At 35.6% G+C, this 19,621-nt stretch overlaps 1 protein-coding gene across 1 annotated transcript; it reads left to right on the forward strand.

The window, feature by feature from the left end:
- Positions 1–582: 582 nt before the first annotated feature.
- Positions 583–19,521, forward strand: agtr1b (angiotensin II receptor, type 1b). Its single transcript, XM_073830877.1, has 2 exons — positions 583–711; positions 14,605–19,521. The coding sequence occupies exon 2, from the start codon at positions 14,713–14,715 to the stop codon at positions 15,784–15,786; it is 1,074 nt and encodes a 357-aa protein (XP_073686978.1). The 5' UTR covers positions 583–711; positions 14,605–14,712; the 3' UTR covers positions 15,787–19,521.
- Positions 19,522–19,621: the final 100 nt, after the last annotated feature.

The raw sequence follows: 19,621 nt of genomic DNA on the forward strand, positions 1-19,621 counted from the left end.
CTGCAGAACCGGATCAGATGACCTGACCTCACAGGTCAGTCCTAGCTTTCTCACAAACAAGTTCTCCATGTTCTTTCTCATGTCTACACACAGTTGGCTCCAACCTACCCAACAGACCTCTGCTTCCCTACTTTGTTTTCCTTTCCTATCCTTCCCCATCTCAGATGTCAGTTCTGAGCATCAACACTCAGTACGTCACTCAACCAGTGACGTAACGGCCCCATAGTGCTGTGTTTGTACTCACATGTATTTTTATATGACTGACAGAGGAGTCCGCAATGGGAAAAAGTCACATTTGATCTTGAAGGACGGAAGAGGAACAGGAGACAACCAATTTCCTCTTCATCTCCAATGTCTCATGTTGATGACAGTGCTATTAATATATCTTTGGGGGAGGCCAATTAGAGATGTCACAATTTGCCTTTGCACGATTCATGGCATGGGAGGACGGCATGAAATAACTGACCACTGAGCTGGAGATGTTCCACTCAGATGGGAGGAGTGTTAATGCTGAGTGGGTGTATGCCGGGGGTGGTGGTTTTAACAAGGAGATTCTGTGGAAATGCATGAGACGTGAAGCATGTTTTCATCAGTGGGGGGTGGATTGTGTTTGTACATCTTGATGTGTGAATAAGTGTCAGGCGACGTTTGACTGTTTCTCGTCTTGTTTGACTCACACTCTAAACTGTGATTTCTTATCCACTGCATCAGGTAGGAACCTTCCTTTTGAACGTTTTTATATGTCATAATAAGCATGATTATATGTAAGCATGTAAAATGCACTAAATATGAATCCTGTTTACTGAACATGTTTGCATGACTATTCATGAGTTTGGATTCTAAACTAAAAAGAAAATCATAGAAATTCAAATTTATGTTTAAAATCATGTACATTTTAATGCTAAAGCAAGAATCACTATTATTAATTTTCATTGCTCATAGTTAAGTTTTTACCCTAAATATATTATGCCCTAAAATGTAATTCTTTAATTAAAACGTTCTCACGCTACACACATAAATAACAACTTAAACTTTGGAGTTTGTTAAAGAGAAGTTTTATATTATTTTTGGTTGTGTTTTTAGCATTGTGGATAATAAAATGGTCAAAAAAAAAAAAAAAAAAACTTGTGGGTGGACCTTTTGACTTAGCCACTTAGCAATCACCCCCTACCCTAACCCTAACAAACGTACACTGAAAACAAATTTTCACATGGAAATTGATAGTAAATGTAAAATTTAATATGAAATTCTGAAGTAGAAAGACTGAAATGTTATTTTCTTGTAAAAAGCACACCAACATTTCTTGTTTCCATTTTCTACATTTACCATGTTGTAAAACACTAAAACTTCCCAGAATGCTTGGGAACACATAGCAAATACATGGCAGGGTTTTTTTTTTTTTTTTTTCATGAGCAAATACCTCTCATATGTGACCCTGGACCACAAAACCGACTGGTAGCGCAGGTATATTTGTAGCAATAGCCAACATTAAATAGGTAAAACATATTGATTGTTCTTTTATGCCAAAAATCATTAGGATTTTAAGTAAAGATCATGTTCCATGAAGATATTTGTAAATTTCCTACCGTACATCAAAGCTAGTGGTATGCATTGCTAAGAACCTAATTTAGACAACTTTAAAGGCAATTTTCTCAATATTTCAGTTTGTTTGCACCCTCAGATTCTAGGTTTTCAAATAGTTGTATCTCGGCCAAATATTGTCCTATCCTAACAATCATCAATGCAAAGCTTATTTATTCAGCTTTCAGATGATGTATACATCTCAAATAAAACAAGTTACCCTTATGACTGGTTTTGGGGTCCAGGGTCACATATTTTCTTTAGAAAATGTAAAAATCTCTTAAAATTAATATTGATATTAAAAATACTATTTTATATGTAATTTTGTCTATTTACTGTAACGCATCCAAGAAGCCATGCTGAGCGTTTCCTTTGATTTTTGTTGACTGTATGGACTATTTGCAGATATGATAGCTACAAAATGATGCTATTTGAGTAAAAGCATGTTATGAGACTCATAGCACTTTTTTTAGCATGGCGTTTTGTTCCCATTATGCTGCATATACAGTAAAGTATGGCATGGCTCATTTAAGAAGACCATCATTAACGCACACATTTACCTTGCTATTTAAACAAGGACATACCATAGTCAAGTTTATTGCTATTCTAGTCATGTACACATTCTGTATAGAGAAAAACAAATTTATGTTTGTTAATGAAACAAAATCCATGTGCGATGTACTGTAACTTATAAATAGTATGATCACGACTGGCTCAATGCTATGCATTGCTTCACTGTAACAATAAACTACATAAATAGAAAAAGGAGTCAAGGACATATGCAGTCTACACATAATGTATAGGCTACTTTGGATAATAAAACCATGCTCAGTACAACAAGACAAATGGAAAGTGTCACATGACTGTGTGATTGTGTAGTGAAAAAAACAAACAAATCTAGTGATAAAAACAGCACAAACATGCAACTTTACATGATTTGTTTTAACAGTTCGATGTTAGCATGTTGCTAAGCTAATAATGTGATCCTTTAATAGGCATACAAATAGTACCACAGCCAGTTTAAAGCCCAATTCATTAATTAAAGTGACCAGAGGCCGGCTGCATAAAATGCTTAAGGTAAGTTAGTCTTGTCAAGCCTGAGTCAAGTATGATTCTTTAACCAACTGAGTTTGAGTTGAAGAGATTTATAAATGTCTTATCTCAATTATGTTTTTTTTTTCTTTCTTTTTGTTTACAACTGTACATTTCTGAGTTCAAAATGTCAGAGTCTGTGCCACACAAGTGCAAGTCTAGGTACTCCAAATGTACTTAAGAAACAGTCTAAACATAAAGGCTAAGTTTATGTACCTGGCCACTTAACTCAACTGTTTTCAATGACAGCTAGAAATGTTCACTAGTGTCAGTTACAGTAACTGCTGCTCAAAGGTTGTGGCCATGATTCAACAAAATTGAGAAATCTTTTATTTTATGTTGGAGCTGATGGCCTCGTTGCCAGCTTGGTTTTGATTTAGGTTTGAAAAGTGCAAGCTTGTGGTACTTTTTGATCCTGCCCCACTTCTCCCTCTGTGGTCTATATTGTATTATCCAAATAAATGTGAAAATAAATCAAAAATAAAAGAAGCAGAGCTCATGGAGCTCACTTCTGACAGCTACTGTACACTCTTAAAATTAAAGATGCTTTAAAAGGCTCTTCACGGTGATACCCTAGGGAAAAAAAAATAAAAACAATTTTTGGTTCAACAAAGAACAATTCAGTCAAGGGTTCTTTAAAGAACCATCTTTTCTGACCTTTTTATAATCTGAAGAACCTTCTTTCGCCACAAAGAACCTTTTGTAAAACAGAAAGGTTCTTTAAATGTTAAAAGTTATCTATGGAACCATTTAAACAAAAAAAAGTTCTTCTGTCATCCAGTGTTGGCAAGATGGAGTTTAAGGGTGTGTTCACACTTGTAGTTTAGTTTGTTTGGTTCATTTGGTCCGAACCAAAAAGAAAAATTATACATTTGGTCCTGGTCTGCTTAGCGTTCACACTGGTATTTCACTGGTAGTTATACAGTACGTTCACAACCTGATTGGTTCGGTTAAACGATGTATATTTCGTGACAGAACTCAATGAACACTCCAAACAGAAGGAAAACATGTGTTCGACGGTCCACTTGTTTGGTGTGCACCATGGTTCGGATGGCAATGTTCACACTTACTCAAATGAACCGCACTAACAGATCAATGGCACCAGAGTTTGTTTTAATCTAACCAAACATGCCAAGTGTGAATACACCCTAAGTTAGCCAGTCGTATTTTTGATAGAGGAGAGAGAGTCCCACGTTTATGTTAGAAGTCCAAATGTTTGGATGACAAAAAAGACAATGTAGGTGAAAAACGGTAGTATGTACATATTTACAGCCTTTATAAAACAGTATTCAAAAGGAAGATGGATGATCTACCACTTCCGCAGAGACTCTGAAGTGCATATGTGACCCTGGACCACAAAACCAGTCTTAAGTCGCTGGGGTATATTTGTAGCAATAGCCAACAATACATTGTATGGGTCAAAATTATTGATTTTTCTTTTATGTCAAAAATCATTAGCAAATTAAGTAAAGATCATTTTCCATGAAGATTGTTTGTAAAATTCCTACTGTAAACCTATCAAAATGTAATTTTTGATTAGTAATATGCATTGCTAAGAACTTAATTTGGACAACTTTAAAGGTGATTTTCTCAGTATTTTGATTTTTTGCACCCTTAGATTTCAGATTTTCAAATAGATGTGTCTCGGCCAAATATTGTCCTATCCTAGCAAACCATATATCAATAGAAAGCTTATTTATTGAGCTTTCATATGATGTATATATCTAATTTTTGTAAAATTTAACCTTATGACTGGTTTTGTGGTCCAGGGTCACATATGTGATGGACACTTTACTGACCCATGAGGCCACCGGAAAGGAGTGAAGCAATGCAATGCATGTGTGTTTATCTGGACTAGCCCGAAATTGTTGTGTGATTAGGCAAGCACACTTTATGATACCAGTTGTCAGAATATATTCATGATTTGAAATGTTATTTAAATGCAGTAATAATTAAGTTTTAAAGATTCAGCTCTTCCACCATTCGCTTGGATGACTTGCAGAGATTGCTGCAGAGTTAACCTACTTTCTTTACAAGGGACAAAATAATTTTTATTTGTAACAATATTTTTATTTGTATTATTAAACTACAGTGAAAAACAAACACACTTTTACAATTGTATTTGTTATGGAAATAATAAAAAGAATATACTACACTTAAAGTACTATAAAATACACTTAATGTCATGTGCTTTATTATGTTAATCAAAATATCAAAATAATATGGAAGCCCATTTCCACCACTGAATAAAATAAAAAAAGGTTATTGTGACTTGTTATCTTACAATTCTGAGAAATACAATCGCAATTGTGTGAGTTGCAAAGTCGCAAATCTGACTTTTTTTCTTGCAATTGTGAGTTTACTCTCTTAAAAATAAAGGTGCTTTACAATGCCGTAGAAGAAGCTTTTTGTCTACTCCGACATTATATCTAGCATTTATGACTTTATAACTCGCAATTCTGCATTTATATCTCACAGTTCTGAGAGAAAAAAATTTCAGAATCGCAAGTTTATATGACACAATTCTGACTGAGATTTAAATTTGCAATTGCGAGAAGAAAAAGTCAGAATTGTGAAATAAAAAGTCACAATACCTTTTTAATTATTATTATTCAGTGGCAGAAATGGGCTTCTATAAAATAAGTATACTTTTTTTTAAAAGGGGTCTTCAGATGCTAAAACTAACTTTTACATGTTGTTTGAACATTAATGTGTGTTGGCAGTTTGTGTACTATTTATTTAATCTTGTGTATTTTTTCATCTTTAAAAGTAATATCCCCTTTTTAAAATCAGGTCATTCTCAGCTTCGTGTCGGAACAGTTGATTGACATGAGCGCCTTATCTTAGCCCCGCCCTCACCGAGCTGAAACAGTCTGAATACATTCACCATTGTGTCGACTCAGGTGCAGGGGAAGACTCTAACTGAGCGATTGAGGTGTTCTGTTGTTGGATGTAATAATGAACATAGCAGTCTTATTTACTCCCGACATCTGAGCGGCTTAAGAGGCAGAGGACAACATCACTTTCGCTTTTAAAAGGAAAGCGCCGATCCCGATCTACATATGCATCTATGTTTGCGTGAATCATTCGTGATGCAGCTTCACCCACAGTAGAAGTGAGTATAAGGGTTTTTTAGGCCATTTGCAAAGATGCATTTCTTAATAATGTGCTTGTTGGCAAGTTTCGCTGATAAACGCGGCTAAATGCAGCTAAACATGGCTAAAGTAAACATTACAGCTCATTACAGCTGGTCATCTCTCAGCAGAGAGGGTGGGGCGAGCAGAGCTCATTTCCATTTAAAGGGCCCATGAGATAAAATGAGCTGATATTTTGCAGAGCTGATTTTGACAAGGTAAAAGGGTGTTTTTTTTACACTACTATTTTTTAAATAAAGAATATTAGAGACTTTTCAGTAAGACCCTAAATAATTATATGAACTTGTGGAAAATGGCCATCCGATGACCCCTTTAAACATAACAAAAGATTATTAAAACAATGAAACTGGGTATAGATTTTTCTTTTTTAATACACTTTTAAGATTTAAAGTAGACTACAAATGCACATTCAGTGCAATTAAGTGCACTTCTTTTTCATAAGGGTTCACAGAGCATTTTTGGATTGTCTACTCCACAAATTACACAAGTGATGCTACCTTTGAATTTGGCACCGCAATTATGCTGTCTGCCTTTTAGAACAGTGTCGAGAACCTATAATGCCTTAAAATGCTGCCTCTGCAGGCAGCTCACTAAGTTTTAGTACAAAGTGATTGTGTTATCTCTCAATGTTAAAAACATTATCACTCTTCAGCTCAGACAAACCCAATGTTTTATTGAGCTGCAGTCTTAAGGCTCGCTAATATTTGTTGTCCACAACTCCCACGGCGGCAGCTTGCATCTATCTGATGAGAACTCAAACACGATAACAGAAGCTAAATTGCCGTGGTGGGCTTACGTTTGTGCTCGGCTAAACAAAATGTCCGACAGATGTCCGTGTCATTCCATCTGCTGTTAATCCAAACAGCCGTTTTCTTTAAAAGCCCAGTCAACAGAAATATATAAACTCCGTCTCTGCCACCCCAGCGGGAGAGGAGAGAAGATAATTGTTTTTTTAGTGGCCACAGTTGTGCTGATGAGGTGAATTTCCACGTGGTACCTCTCTGAAGTGAGAGAGGGGCAGACTGAGTGAATCTTTAACTAGATCAGAGACGACTTTTAGTGGCCAGTGTAACACTCTGCCAGATGGTGGTGCTCACGCTACACTTCTGATTAAACAGAGTTCATTTGAGATAGTTGTGTTGTTAGGGAAAGTAGCTGAATCCTGTGAAAATATATCCAGGTGACATTTGACCTCAAAATCAATCTCAAAATATATTACAAAATAATAAATTTTCTTTGACCTGAAAATCAGTCTAAAAATAAGAATTTTTCTTCTTCTGAGCCAAATTACTAACAAAACACTCCTCTGCTGAAAAAAAAAAAAAAAAAAAACACACAGCTAAAACCAGCCTAAGATGCTGGGCTGGTCTTAGCTGGTTTAATCTGGAAGTAACTGCTTTTAGCTGGTCTCTCAGCCTGGCGAGGCTGGTCAAGCTGGTTTAATCTGGTTATATAAGCTGGTCTCCCTGCTTGACCAGCTACAGAAGTGGCCAAAACCCCTCTGAAACCAGCCTGCTGTCCAGATAAGACCAGTCTGGATGACGAGCTAAAACTAGCCAACCAGCTTAGGCTTTTTTTCAGCAGGAGCCTCCTAGAGTTTAAAATCTACAACCACCAAACTTGGGTCGGACCTTCAGACTGGTCTGATTTGGTGTGCTATATCTTTTTCAACTGATCTGATATATGGTTTTCGTAAACCAGGCTTTCAAAACCACTTAAAATTCCATAGACTTTGATTGAGTGAAAACCTTTGTGCAATGAAATTTATGTTGTTTTTAAGCTGCCCATTGCTATTACAAACAACTCTCTACTAGAAAAAAAAAAAAAAAAAAAAAAAATAGAAATAAATAACAAACAAAAGACCCGCTAAAACCAGCCTAAGCTAGTTGGCTGTATTGGTCTCCCAAGCCTGGTTTTAAAATGTTTTTTTTTTTTTTTGCCACTTTTTGGCTGGTTTTAGATGGCAAAGCTGGGAGACCTGCAGAAGTCCAAGCAAGCTTAAACCAGCTACTTTCATCTTAAACCAGCTAAGACTAGACAACCATTTTTTTATTATTATTATTATTATTTTTATTATTATTGCCAAATCAGCTAGTTTTAGGTGTTGTTCAGCTGTTTTTGCTACATCACCTGTTTTAGTTAAATTTTTACTGAATTAGTTGGTTAGTCTGAATTAGTTGACTTTTTGACTGAATTTTTGCTAAATCGGCTGGTTTTAGCTGTTTTAGTGGCATCAGCTGTTTTATTGTTGATTTTGTTTTGTGATTGATTTTTGGTCTTAGCTGGTTTAAGCTGGAAGTAGCTGGTTTTAGCTGATTGTTTCAGCTGGTTTGCCAACCTGACCAGCTAAGGAAGCCAAAACCTCTCTAAAAGCAGCCTGCTGATCAGCTAAGACCAGGTTGGATGACCAGCTAAAACCAGCCAACCAGCTTAGGCTGGTTTTAAATGTTTAAAATCTACAACCACCAAACTTGGGTTGGACTTTCAGACTGATCTAATTTAGTGTACTATATTTTTTAACTGATCTCACATATGGTTTTCGTAAACCAGACTATCAAAACCACCTAAAATTCCATAGACTTTCATTGAGTGAAAACTTTTGTGCAATGAGACTTATGTTGTTTGTAAGCTGTCTATTGCTATAGCAAAGTTGATCAACTCCCTACTGAAAAAAAAAAGCTAAAACCAGCCTAAGCTGGTTTGCTCCTTTGGTCTTCCAAGCCTGGTTTTATTTTATTTATTTTTTGCCACTTTTTGGCTCGTTTTAGATGGTAAAGCTGTGAGAGCTGTTAAAAGTCCAAGCCAGTTTAAACCAGCTACTTTCAGCTTAAACCAGCTAAGACTATACTTTTTTTTTTTTTTTTCGCCAAATCAGCTGGTTTTAGCTGTTTTTCAGCAGTTTTTAGTAAAATTATTACAGTATTAGTTGGTTAGTCTGAATTAGTTGATTTAATCTATTTTTTTTTTTTTTTTACTGGATTTTTGCTAAATCAGCTGGTTTTAGCTTTTTTGCTACATCAGTTGTTTTTTTGGTGAATTTATTTGTCTGATTGATTTTTGGTCTTAGCTGGTTTTAGCTGGTCTTCCAGCCTGGCTATGCTGGTTTTAGCTGGTTGTTCCAGCTGGTTTGCCAGCCTAACCAGCTAAGATCAGCCTGACCAGCTAAGGAAGTGGCCAAAACCAGCTAAAACTAGGCTGGATGACCAGCTAAAACCAGCCAGCCAGCTTAGGCTGTTTTTAAATGTTTCTGTTTTTTCTTTCAGCAGGAGCCTCCTAAAGTTTAAAAGCTACAACCACCAAACTTGGGTTGGACCTTCAGACTGATCTGATTTGGTGTGCTATATCTTTTTCAACTGATCCGATTAGTTGGGTTAGTCTGAATTAGTTAATTTAATCTTTTTTTTTTTTTTTTTTTTTTTGTTTGTTTGTTTGTTTGTTTTTTTAAACTGGATTCTTGCTAAATCAGCTCATTGTAGCTGGTTTTTAGCAGTTTTGTTTTATTCTATCAGCTGGTTTTAGCTGGTTTTGCTACATCAGTTGCTATCTTGTTGATTTCTTTTTGTGATTGATTTTTGGTTTTAGCTGGTTTAAGCTGGTTTTAGCTGGTCTGCCAGCCTGGCTAGGCCGGTCAGGCTAGTTTTAGCTGGTTGTTCCAGCTGGTTTGCCAGCCTGACCAGCTAAGACCAGCCTGACAAGCTAAGAAATTGGCCAAAACCCATCTAAAACCAGCCTGCTGACCAGCTAAGAATGACAATGTGCTAAATCACGCTAACAACATGTTCCAACATCTATCTAAGCTATCTATCTAAACTTTCAAACTTAATGCTTTAACAACTGCTTCAAACTTTCAGGCTCGGCCAGGCTTTTAGGCAAACCAACTTCAAAGTTTGTTCCTATTTCACCCAAGAATAAAAATTGGACTTCAAATTCAATTCAAATCAATAAAACACCATCATGTTGGGACTAATTTTAATGTTTAATACAGAGGACTGATTGGTTCTGATGAAAAACAGCTCTAAATTTATACAACTCTACAATACAATTTGCTCTTTTGTTCGTCATCCGGCACTTCACATCTAGTCCAGTAAATGGTCGGAAATGCACCAATGTTATTTTTCTGCTATTTAATAGCATTTGGCAACCTAATATAAAGGTGCATTTCTGCCTTTTACAGTCTCCATTTAAAGTTTCCATTTGCTCTCCATTTAAGGTAATTGCCATCTGGGAGGAACAATTAAGAGTAGCAATTATTACCTAGCTTAAGAGTAGTTACTTTAGTGCTGTGTATTCCTGTTTTGTGCTCTTGTGTTTATGTATGGTGCATTCAAGTTCTCTTGGGAAGTCGTAATTAAAACATCAGGTGCGTTCAAGTCGCCTCAAAATGGCCTGCTTCTATAAAATGACGTAGAGAGAATGTGCATCAGTGTGTTTTTGCTTGTTTGTTTTCATTCAATTTATGTCGATGCAATTTCATTCAACTGAACAAATTTACAATCAATACAGATGCTGCACCCAAATGTTTTCTCACTGCCTCGCAACTAGGAAACTCTAGGCTTAAATGAAGTTCTGCATTTCCAACTCATAATTATTTTTTTTTGTGGTGGTGCTCACATGCATTCAACTAATAAATACAATCTTTCTGACATGACTTGCACCAATATTTGCCCGTATTACAGTGAATCTCGATTCTCAGTAATGTGTTCTCATGTTATCAAAGTGAATCCAGAGAACCAGCATGGGAACACATGCACAACTAAAAGTGAGCTAGTCTTGCACATTTAGCTTCTGTGTTCCCCGTACAGTGAAATTTACAGCTGCCTACTGTTACACTCATTTAAAAAAGAAAACAGGACTAAATCAAATGGTGACATGTGCGGAACTACTTTACTGCAGCAGGCCTGAGGACGAGAAATGCAGGGGTGATATTTCATTATTCTGTTACCCTTGGCACCCCGACGTTGTGCTCCTCTCGCAATAAACACCACATCTGCAACTAATATGGATGTTGCTTTTACAGAAGAATGCATGCTTTTAAAAACGTCACGATTGTGAAACTAAAGAAACTCATGTTTGCTTGACACATAAATGAAACAGCTTTAAAATGTAAGGCGAGTAAATAAAGAATTGTATAGTCAGAGTGATGACTGGGAATTTTTATTTTTTTATTTTTTCCCAAACAAAATTTATTTCAATATTTTAAATGTTTGACATTATATTTATGACAGGACAGTGCATCCTTTGGAATTTAATTACCAAAGACTTGCATTATAATTCAATTTCTGAAATTGAACTGAGATGAGAAACAAGACACTATAATTATAACATAATCATAACTCATTTGAAATGAATGTTCATTGTAGATTTGTGCACAGAATCTATTTAAAATTGAATTGAGAGTTCCTTAAAAAAATATTTTAATTCATTTTCTAAATTTGCTATTCAAATTTGAATGTCCATACATTTAGAATTCTAATTTGAATTTAGGAAGTAAAAAATAAATAGAAGGAATTTTGCATAACTGCTGCAATTTATTTATTTATTTTAATTAATTACCCATTAGCACAATACAGACACTATATAAGATATTTCCAGAAAATAATGGCAATATTATATATTACACCCATATAATTTGATATTTATTTAAATGTCATATGAATTATATTTGATAAATGTTGAACATTTTCAGTTTCAGAGATACTCCAGTTTTGTTTTGCTTTTTGTTTTTTCCTAAACAAAATTTATTGTAATATTTTAAATGTTTTACATCACATTCATGGCAATTGTTATAAATTTAGAATTCTAAAATTAACACAATACACACCATTAACACAATACACACAAAACATATGGAATATTTACAGAAAATAATGCCAGTATTATATTGCGCTCATATATATTTATTTAACTATGAATTGTAAATATTTATTGTGTGTAATAAATTACATTTCAGTTCCACTCTAATTTACACCAAAGTCTTAAAAATGGACCTAAACCAAAAGATAAGGCTTACAACTTTGAAATATTAAGTATATATTTCTGAATATAGAGAAATTTAACTGATTATGAAAATAAAAATACATAACACGGAATAAACAAGCAAAATTAGAGAATATTACTTATGCCGCAAATCTTTCTTTCACTTGCAGTACATTCAGCAAATTCTAAAAGGGAACCAGTTCCTACACTTTTATTTTTTGCACATCCCTGGTTTGTATTTGTATTTAATTTAAAATTTGCAGCTGAAACCATGTAGAGCGCCCCCTTGTGACAAACTGAAGCTCCTATTGCCATGGTTAATTAAGCATGCAGAATGTGTTTCATTATTATAGTTTTGGACATTTATAAACAATGTTTTAAATGGATAATTTTTCCTCATTGTGTCCTGGAAGCAGCAAGCTCATTTTTTAACCACAAACAGGTTTGATTTTCTCACAGGCACTTTCCACAGCCTAGACCCCTGGTGACCTGTTTATTTAGGTGTGTGCTGATTAGAAATTCTCATGCTGAGCTCCTTTCAGCACACGTTGTATGGAACATAACAACTCTGCAATGCTCTAATACACTTCTCTCTCTCCCTCTATCTCCTGCATCAATTAATGGTGTAGTTAAAAAAGCACGTTTACTGCCATGCCACCTTCATGAGCACAGGTTCTGCTGAACACTAGCAGGCAACAGTTTCCATCCATCTGCTTATAGTATGTTTAAGACACACTTTGATAACAGGGCAGCCCGACTTTGAGGAATGAATTTCCATGACATTTACATTTGTTTGGGATGGCTGATAACAATTTTTAGGTAGATTTCCATATGTATGCACAAAAAGTCTAAAAAAAGACACATTGCAAGATGTGATTCAGGACATGATTTGGCTTTTAGAGACTCCCCTTTAGTCATGAGGACAAGCTTTAAAACTTTTTTTTTATACATACATATATATATATATAGTCAAGCTCGAAATTATTTATATCCCTGGCAAACTAATTGTTACTTTTATTCAACCATTTTTATTATTATTATTATTAGAAATGACACAGATGTCTCTCAGAAGATAATAAGATGATGTACAAGGGGCATCATTGTGGGAAAAAAACATTACTCATCTTTTATTTACATTTTAACAAAAAGTGGCATGTCAAAAATTATTCATACCCTTCTCAATAATCAATACAAAAGCCTTTATTGGCTATCACAGCAATCAAACGCTTCCTATAATTGCCTTTTGCATGTCTCCACTGGTATTTTTGCCCATTCATCTTTAGCAATGAGCTCCAACTCTTTCAGGTTAGAGGGTCTCCTTGCCATCACCCTGATCTTTAGCTCCCTCCACAAATTCTCAATTGGATTTAAGTCAGGACTCTGGCTGGGCCACTGACTATTTGGAATGGTATAGAACTTTGGATTTTCCCATAGACTGTGACAGTTTGCAAAAGGTATGTATAATTTTGGACATGCCACTTTTTGTTTAAATGTAAATAAAATCTGAGAATATTTTTTTTTTTTTCCACAATAATGTCCCTTGTACATCATATTATTCTTTTGGGAGAAGCCTGTGTCATTTCCGGTCCAAAAAAAAAAAAAAAACTTGCTGGTTGAATAAAAGTAACTTTACACACATACACAAATATATTTGTGATGTGCAAAATCTGTCAACTGAAAATCAGACTTTTAGAATTCAAACTCACAACTGCAAGAAAATACAACTCAAAATTGTAAATTTAAACGTTTAAATCTTGCAATTCTGCCTTTTTTCCTCAGAATATTTATTTATTTTTATTTTTTTTATAACTCGCAACTGCGTGTTTATATACAAAATCGCAATTTGGGGAAAAAAAAAAAATATCTGAATTGCGGGGTTACATATCACAAATTCTGACTTTTTCCTTAGAATAATTATTAAGTTATTAAATCAGAATTACGAGCTATAAACACACAATTCTGAGAAAATATATCCCCCCAAACATATCTCACAATTCTGAGAAAAAAGTCACAATTGCGAGAAAAAAGTCAGAATTTTGAGATAAAAAGTCACAATTACCTTTTTTTATTCTTTATTCAGTGACTGAAATGGCTTATGTATTAGACAGCCAGACAGACAAATAAACATAACTTACAAAAACCTACTGAAGTTACTATAGGCTATGGGTCTGGTCAAACTAGCAATCACTTTAGCATTAACTCAAAGATGAATGTCAATCCCCACTGTATCTCTGGTCTGCATAATGCAACAAGCTCCAAATACAAGTCAGTATCCACTGTTAAGCTATCTTAGGTGCCAAAAGCATAGTTGAAATTCTGTATTTGTCCATGTTTTGGTGTTTTGAAAAGGTACTATAATGTATATTTTTAATAAGCCAAAACATTGGCCAATGCACTGCCAAAGGACAGTCCTGCTGAACATACTAGCTACATGTGTTACTGTATCAATAAAAATGCTCAGTAATCGGGGGCGACAGACAGACCGACAGACAGAGATTCCTTATATTTTCCATGACTGTGGGAAACAATTTCAGAGAAAATGTTTAAAGGGTTCCAGGTGGATAGATAAGTGTAATTTCAAAGGGCTGACTCATCAAGCATCTGTTTTTAATGGCATCTTATTTAGCAGAAGTAGCATAATCCGTGCGGACAGTTTTAATGTGTCGAGCTTAATGAGAAGAGTTAGCAGGAGCTTTTTTCATGGCCATGTGTCACGACCGGTGTTTATGGCCTTTGGTTGTGGTAATGATGTCTCTTTCCTCTGGACTGTGGCTGATGTTTTTGTTGCTCTCCTTTATAGGTGTCAGTGAAGCCTTTACCCCAAAGCTGGTGTTGGTTACTGCAGACACACCCTGTGGATAGCGGAACCCATTTGTAGTCACATAATCACCATAATTGGAGACCAAAAATGGAGAACAAAACATCAGGAATGAGCGAGGGCCTCCACTTGAACTGCAGTATGTCTGGAAGACACGGCTTCATCTTCACCTTCATCCCAGTCGTTTACGGATGCAATTTCGTCATTGGGATCATTGGCAATAGCATGGTGGTGGCTGTCATCTACCGCTATATGAAGCTGAAGACAGTAGCAAACGTGTTTGTGTTCAATCTAGCCATATCAGACTTGACCTTCCTTATTACGCTACCTTTGTGGGCCACTTTCACAGCTACAGGTTACCATTGGCCTTTTGGCACGTTCCTGTGCAAGGCAAGTGCCGGACTGGTCATCTTCAACCTGTATACTAGTATATTCTTCCTCACCGCTCTTAGCATTGACAGATATCTTGCTATCGTACATCCGGTGCGCTCCAGACGGCAGCGCACACTTTTCTACGCTAACCTCACATGTGTACTGATATGGCTGTTCGCCTTGCTCCTCAGTGCACCTACTGCGCTAAGCCGGGATGTGTACGACATTGGGAACTCCACACTGTGTGCCGTGTGGCACCGCAGTGAGCATATCAATTTGCTAGTTGCTCTTAGCGTGCTAAAAAGCGTTCTAGGTTTCATTGTGCCTTTCCTCATCATCATCACCTGCTATTGTCTGATCGGTCAAGCACTTCTAGATTCCAGAGGTCTGTTGAGGAAAAGCGTTCGTTCTCGGGAAGACGAAACTCTACGTATGATAGCTGCTACCGTCCTAGCTTTCTTTGTTTGTTGGGCTCCACACCAGGCTTTCCACTTCATGGAGCTGCTGGCCACGCTTGGCGTGGTGGAAAACTGCCAAACACTGGATGTTATTGACACAGCCATGCCGTTTACCATCTGCATCTCGTATTTTAACAGTTGTGTAAATCCCATTCTGTATGGCTTCGTTGGACACAACTTTCGCAAGAACTTACTGAGGTTACTAGGCTGTGAGTCTGGACAACCTAGCAATAGCATTAGCTCAAAGATGAATGTCAATTCCCATTGCACCTCTGGTCTGCTAAACCCAACAAGCTCCAATAACAATTCAACATCTACGGTGAAGACATCTTAAGTACAAAATGCAAAGCTGAAATTTTATATTTATCTGTTTTTGCAATTTTAAATGGTACTACATGATATTTTTAATTTGTCATAAACATAAATGGCCAATGCACTGCTGAAAAAAACAAAGAATCCGAACACAAAAACGAAATGCAAAGTTCAAGGTCTTTTGAACAAGAATTTATTCCTGAAGATTTACATAGAGGTGACAATAAAAACTAAAGTGCACAAACAAACAAAATGGCAACGTGTCAGGCTGGACTATTTTCAGTGCTACAGTTTCAAACTATAATTAGCAAGCATTTCATTGAGACTCAGGTTGCTCAGTTTTTGAAGTGATGTTTCATTAACAAATTTCAGGAGGAGCTCGCGCAGATAATTAACACGGCCAATTCATCATCAGCAATCACTCCCTATCCAATCACTCTCCCTATCCAATTACTACAGTCCCTTTAAATAACCAAGCAGTCCTACCTTCAGTTATCTCTGATTTCAGCATCCCTCCCACCCCCCCTTTTTTATTTTCTCTTCACCTCCAGCTAGGGGGAGCGCTTTTGGGTTCGGGCAAAATGCCGAGCTCGGACCCCTCTCCCTGGGCAGGGAGAGTGCCCCGGGCTCGGGAATGACTACCGAGCTCGGAGCCCTCTCCCGGACAGCATGCCAAACACGCTTAACTTTTACGCTGTTTATTATATGCAAGAGCGAACTCGTGAATTGTAGTAGTCCTTCATTAGTATTGGAATACCTACGAGATGGATGAATTTGATCACCTCTACATATGGATTTATGATGTTTGTTAATGCAGCTGTGGAGTTGTCTACTTGTTTTACCAATGTATTGAAGCCTGCATGGACAAATCAAAAGATAAACAGCATTAGTAGAGCTGCAAGTAATGAAACTAGTTGTTTTTAGTTGCAAAATATACAAATATGTTGACTTTTTTTTGGATTTGCCGCATGGTTTGTCAAGTTAAAACTGAAATAATTACTCATGCCTTTCTGAGCAATTGTCCAGCTGATTTAGTTTAATCATCAAGGCCCATATTTATCAAGCATCTAAGAATTACTCTCAAAAACACTTCTAAGAATTGAATGTGTAAATAAATGATTGGCTCAAAGCTGTGCTTAAAAGTTAGTTATCAAGCATTTCAGTCGTAATTTAAGTGAAGTGTAGGACTAAATCTTAAGTGTCAGTCTTAGAGATGATTCACGACACTTTGCTGTGCCACAAACAGGATTTTGGATGACGAAATCCACCTGAGCCAATCACAGAATAGATTTTCTCATTTAAGAATATAAATGGCACTTTGAGAAGCTTGATAAATATGGGCCCTGGGCCTGTATTTAAAAAAACATCTTAAGGATAAAAGTAGCTCATAATTTGCAGATTTAGGAGAAAATCTTAAAAATAATGGGTGTGTCAATCCTAAATTTAGGACTCCTCATTTTTTGCTCTATGAGTATTTCATAAAGCATTTCAGGAGTAGTGAAGATAACACCTAAGTCACTAAGACCACAGACTATCCTCCCTGCTGAAAAAAAATAATAATAATAATAAAAAAAATAAAATACATCACAGACATTCTACTGATTTCCACAAAAATACCATTACAAACAATCAACTTTTAACCATTAAAACCATTAAAAAAATGTTTTCTTGTAGCATGTATTGGGACATATTTCATCAGGATTTAGTGGTTTTAACAAGCCAATAATAGAAGGCGACCAATTACCAGTAGAGACCAGCTGGCACCATTACAGTTTCCATTAAAACCAGTACAATTCTTATCATAACCAGTTAAACCATTAAAAATTCTGTGACATTTTCCATAGTTTGTTTCAGCAGAGCTAAAATGGCTGTTGCTGGCAATCTGCCTCGGAACGTAAACTTTTAAGAAACACTCTGCATTCATTTGCACACGTTTTCCCACGCAACATTTTTTTGGTTTTGGAGGTTTTTCAAACTCTGAATTTTCCTTTGATTATATCTTTGTTTTCATTAACAAGTTGGGCAAGAAGCTGTTCTTGCATCCAGTTTGGTTTTCATTTACGTTTGCATGTCTTACTATCAGCCATGAGTATTCTGCTCTTTTAATTAAAAGACTGTTTTAATGCATATTCACTAATTGTTTAGGAGATGCACACATGTAAGAGGCTGACAATTAGCTAAACATATACTTGTTTAATTAGTGAGACTTAGTCTGCATATTAAAATCTTTATTTGATTGTGGCAACATTTTTACTTTTAAACCTTTATTTGAATATGGAAACAACATCGCACACTACAATTTTTCAATGAACAAATCCCAGCCAATCACTGTGTGCATAGTTAGTAAGCATGCTGACGTCATCTATAGCAACAAGGTCAACCCCACCCTTACTCTTATCTATTTAGGAGAACTCTTAGTGGTAAGAGAAAAAGGAATAAATTCTTTCAAATTTCATTTTGGTGTGCGGATTCTTTTTTTCTTCTTCTTCGATATACTGAATCTACGCACCCAATTACAAACCCTCTCTGTTTTCTTCATGTAATTGGCACACCGTTTTTAGACTTAATGCACTGCCAAAGCACAGTTCTGTTAAACGTACTAATTGCATGCTTTACTGTAATAGTAACGATGCTTAGTACTCAAGAGGATTCTCTATAGAATTGCCTTTAAATGTCAGCTCCATTAACCAATGTGTTACTCTGCTATAACTATATTCACTTTAACTAAATTACATGGCAAGATTCTCCAAAATGAAAACTAGACATTGAAAAAATGAATAAAGGAGTAGTTCACTTCCAACACAAAAAATTACAGATAATGTTCTCACCCCCTTGTCATCCAAGATGTTCATGTCTTTCCCTCTTCACTTGTAAAGAAATTATGTTTTTTGAGGAAAACATTTCAGGATTTGTCTCCATATAATGGACTTCTATGGTGCGCTCGAGTTTGACAACTTTGAGAACTTTCAAAATGCTCTAAATTATCCCAGCTGAGGAAGAAGGGTCTTATCTAGTGAAATGATCAGTTATTTTCAAAAAGAAAGAAGAAGAAAAAAAATCTATACTTTTTAACCTCAAACACTCATCTAGCTCTGCTTCTCTGGTATGTTTTCTTTTTCAGGTCAGCTGCACTTGCATCATGTTATTTACTGTCTGACACATTAATTAAAATGATTTTAAATAAGTTGTTTTCATAACAATGGACCATATTTACCACATAAAATCATAAAAATATCAAATAAAATAATTGGAATATAAAAATTGTATTGCATATTGCAAAAGCTTTGTATATATCTTGTTTACTGTATTTCTTCCACTTTAAATAATGCATTTTACTAAAACCACAATGTATATAACATAATTGTGAATGCAGTACAACAGCATGAAATGTTAAATCTTGTGACCTAATTAAGTCAAAAACTTGAGATTGTGTCTCTGTAGTGCAACCGTAATGTTTCAAAACCTTTTTCTAAAATAAGAAAATCAGCTGGTAGCGTAGTAAGATATTAACTAGTTCTATGTAAGATATGAATGTGAAAAACAGAAAAACACTGAAAAAACTAACTTGTTTTAGGTTGTTGAATGTTTGTGTTTTGGTAAATAATTTCTGATGTTACAAAGATATTTTATAATTTGTGGTGTAGAATTTAGATTTTACATTCATTTCTTTTTCTCTCCATGCTCATTTCATATTTTGTACTCATCTACTGTACACTGAACATTCAAACAGCAGTAGATGTGTTAAAGACTACTTAAATAAAAGCCTTTTTTTAACGATGACCCCGTTAAGTTTTTCTTATCTTTGTTTGTTAACATTTAAGCATCAGCCTTTAAACAGGTTAATGATTAAAAGATTT

The sequence above is a fragment of the Garra rufa genome, chromosome 24, assembly GCF_049309525.1.
Source record: "Garra rufa chromosome 24, GarRuf1.0, whole genome shotgun sequence".
Taxonomy (NCBI): Eukaryota; Metazoa; Chordata; class Actinopteri; order Cypriniformes; family Cyprinidae; genus Garra; species Garra rufa.

Bases quoted from the DNA above. Each gene is read 5' to 3' on its own strand.
- agtr1b (XM_073830877.1), top strand. From the start codon at position 14,713: ATGGAGAACAAAACATCAGGAATGAGCGAGGGCCTCCACTTGAACTGC.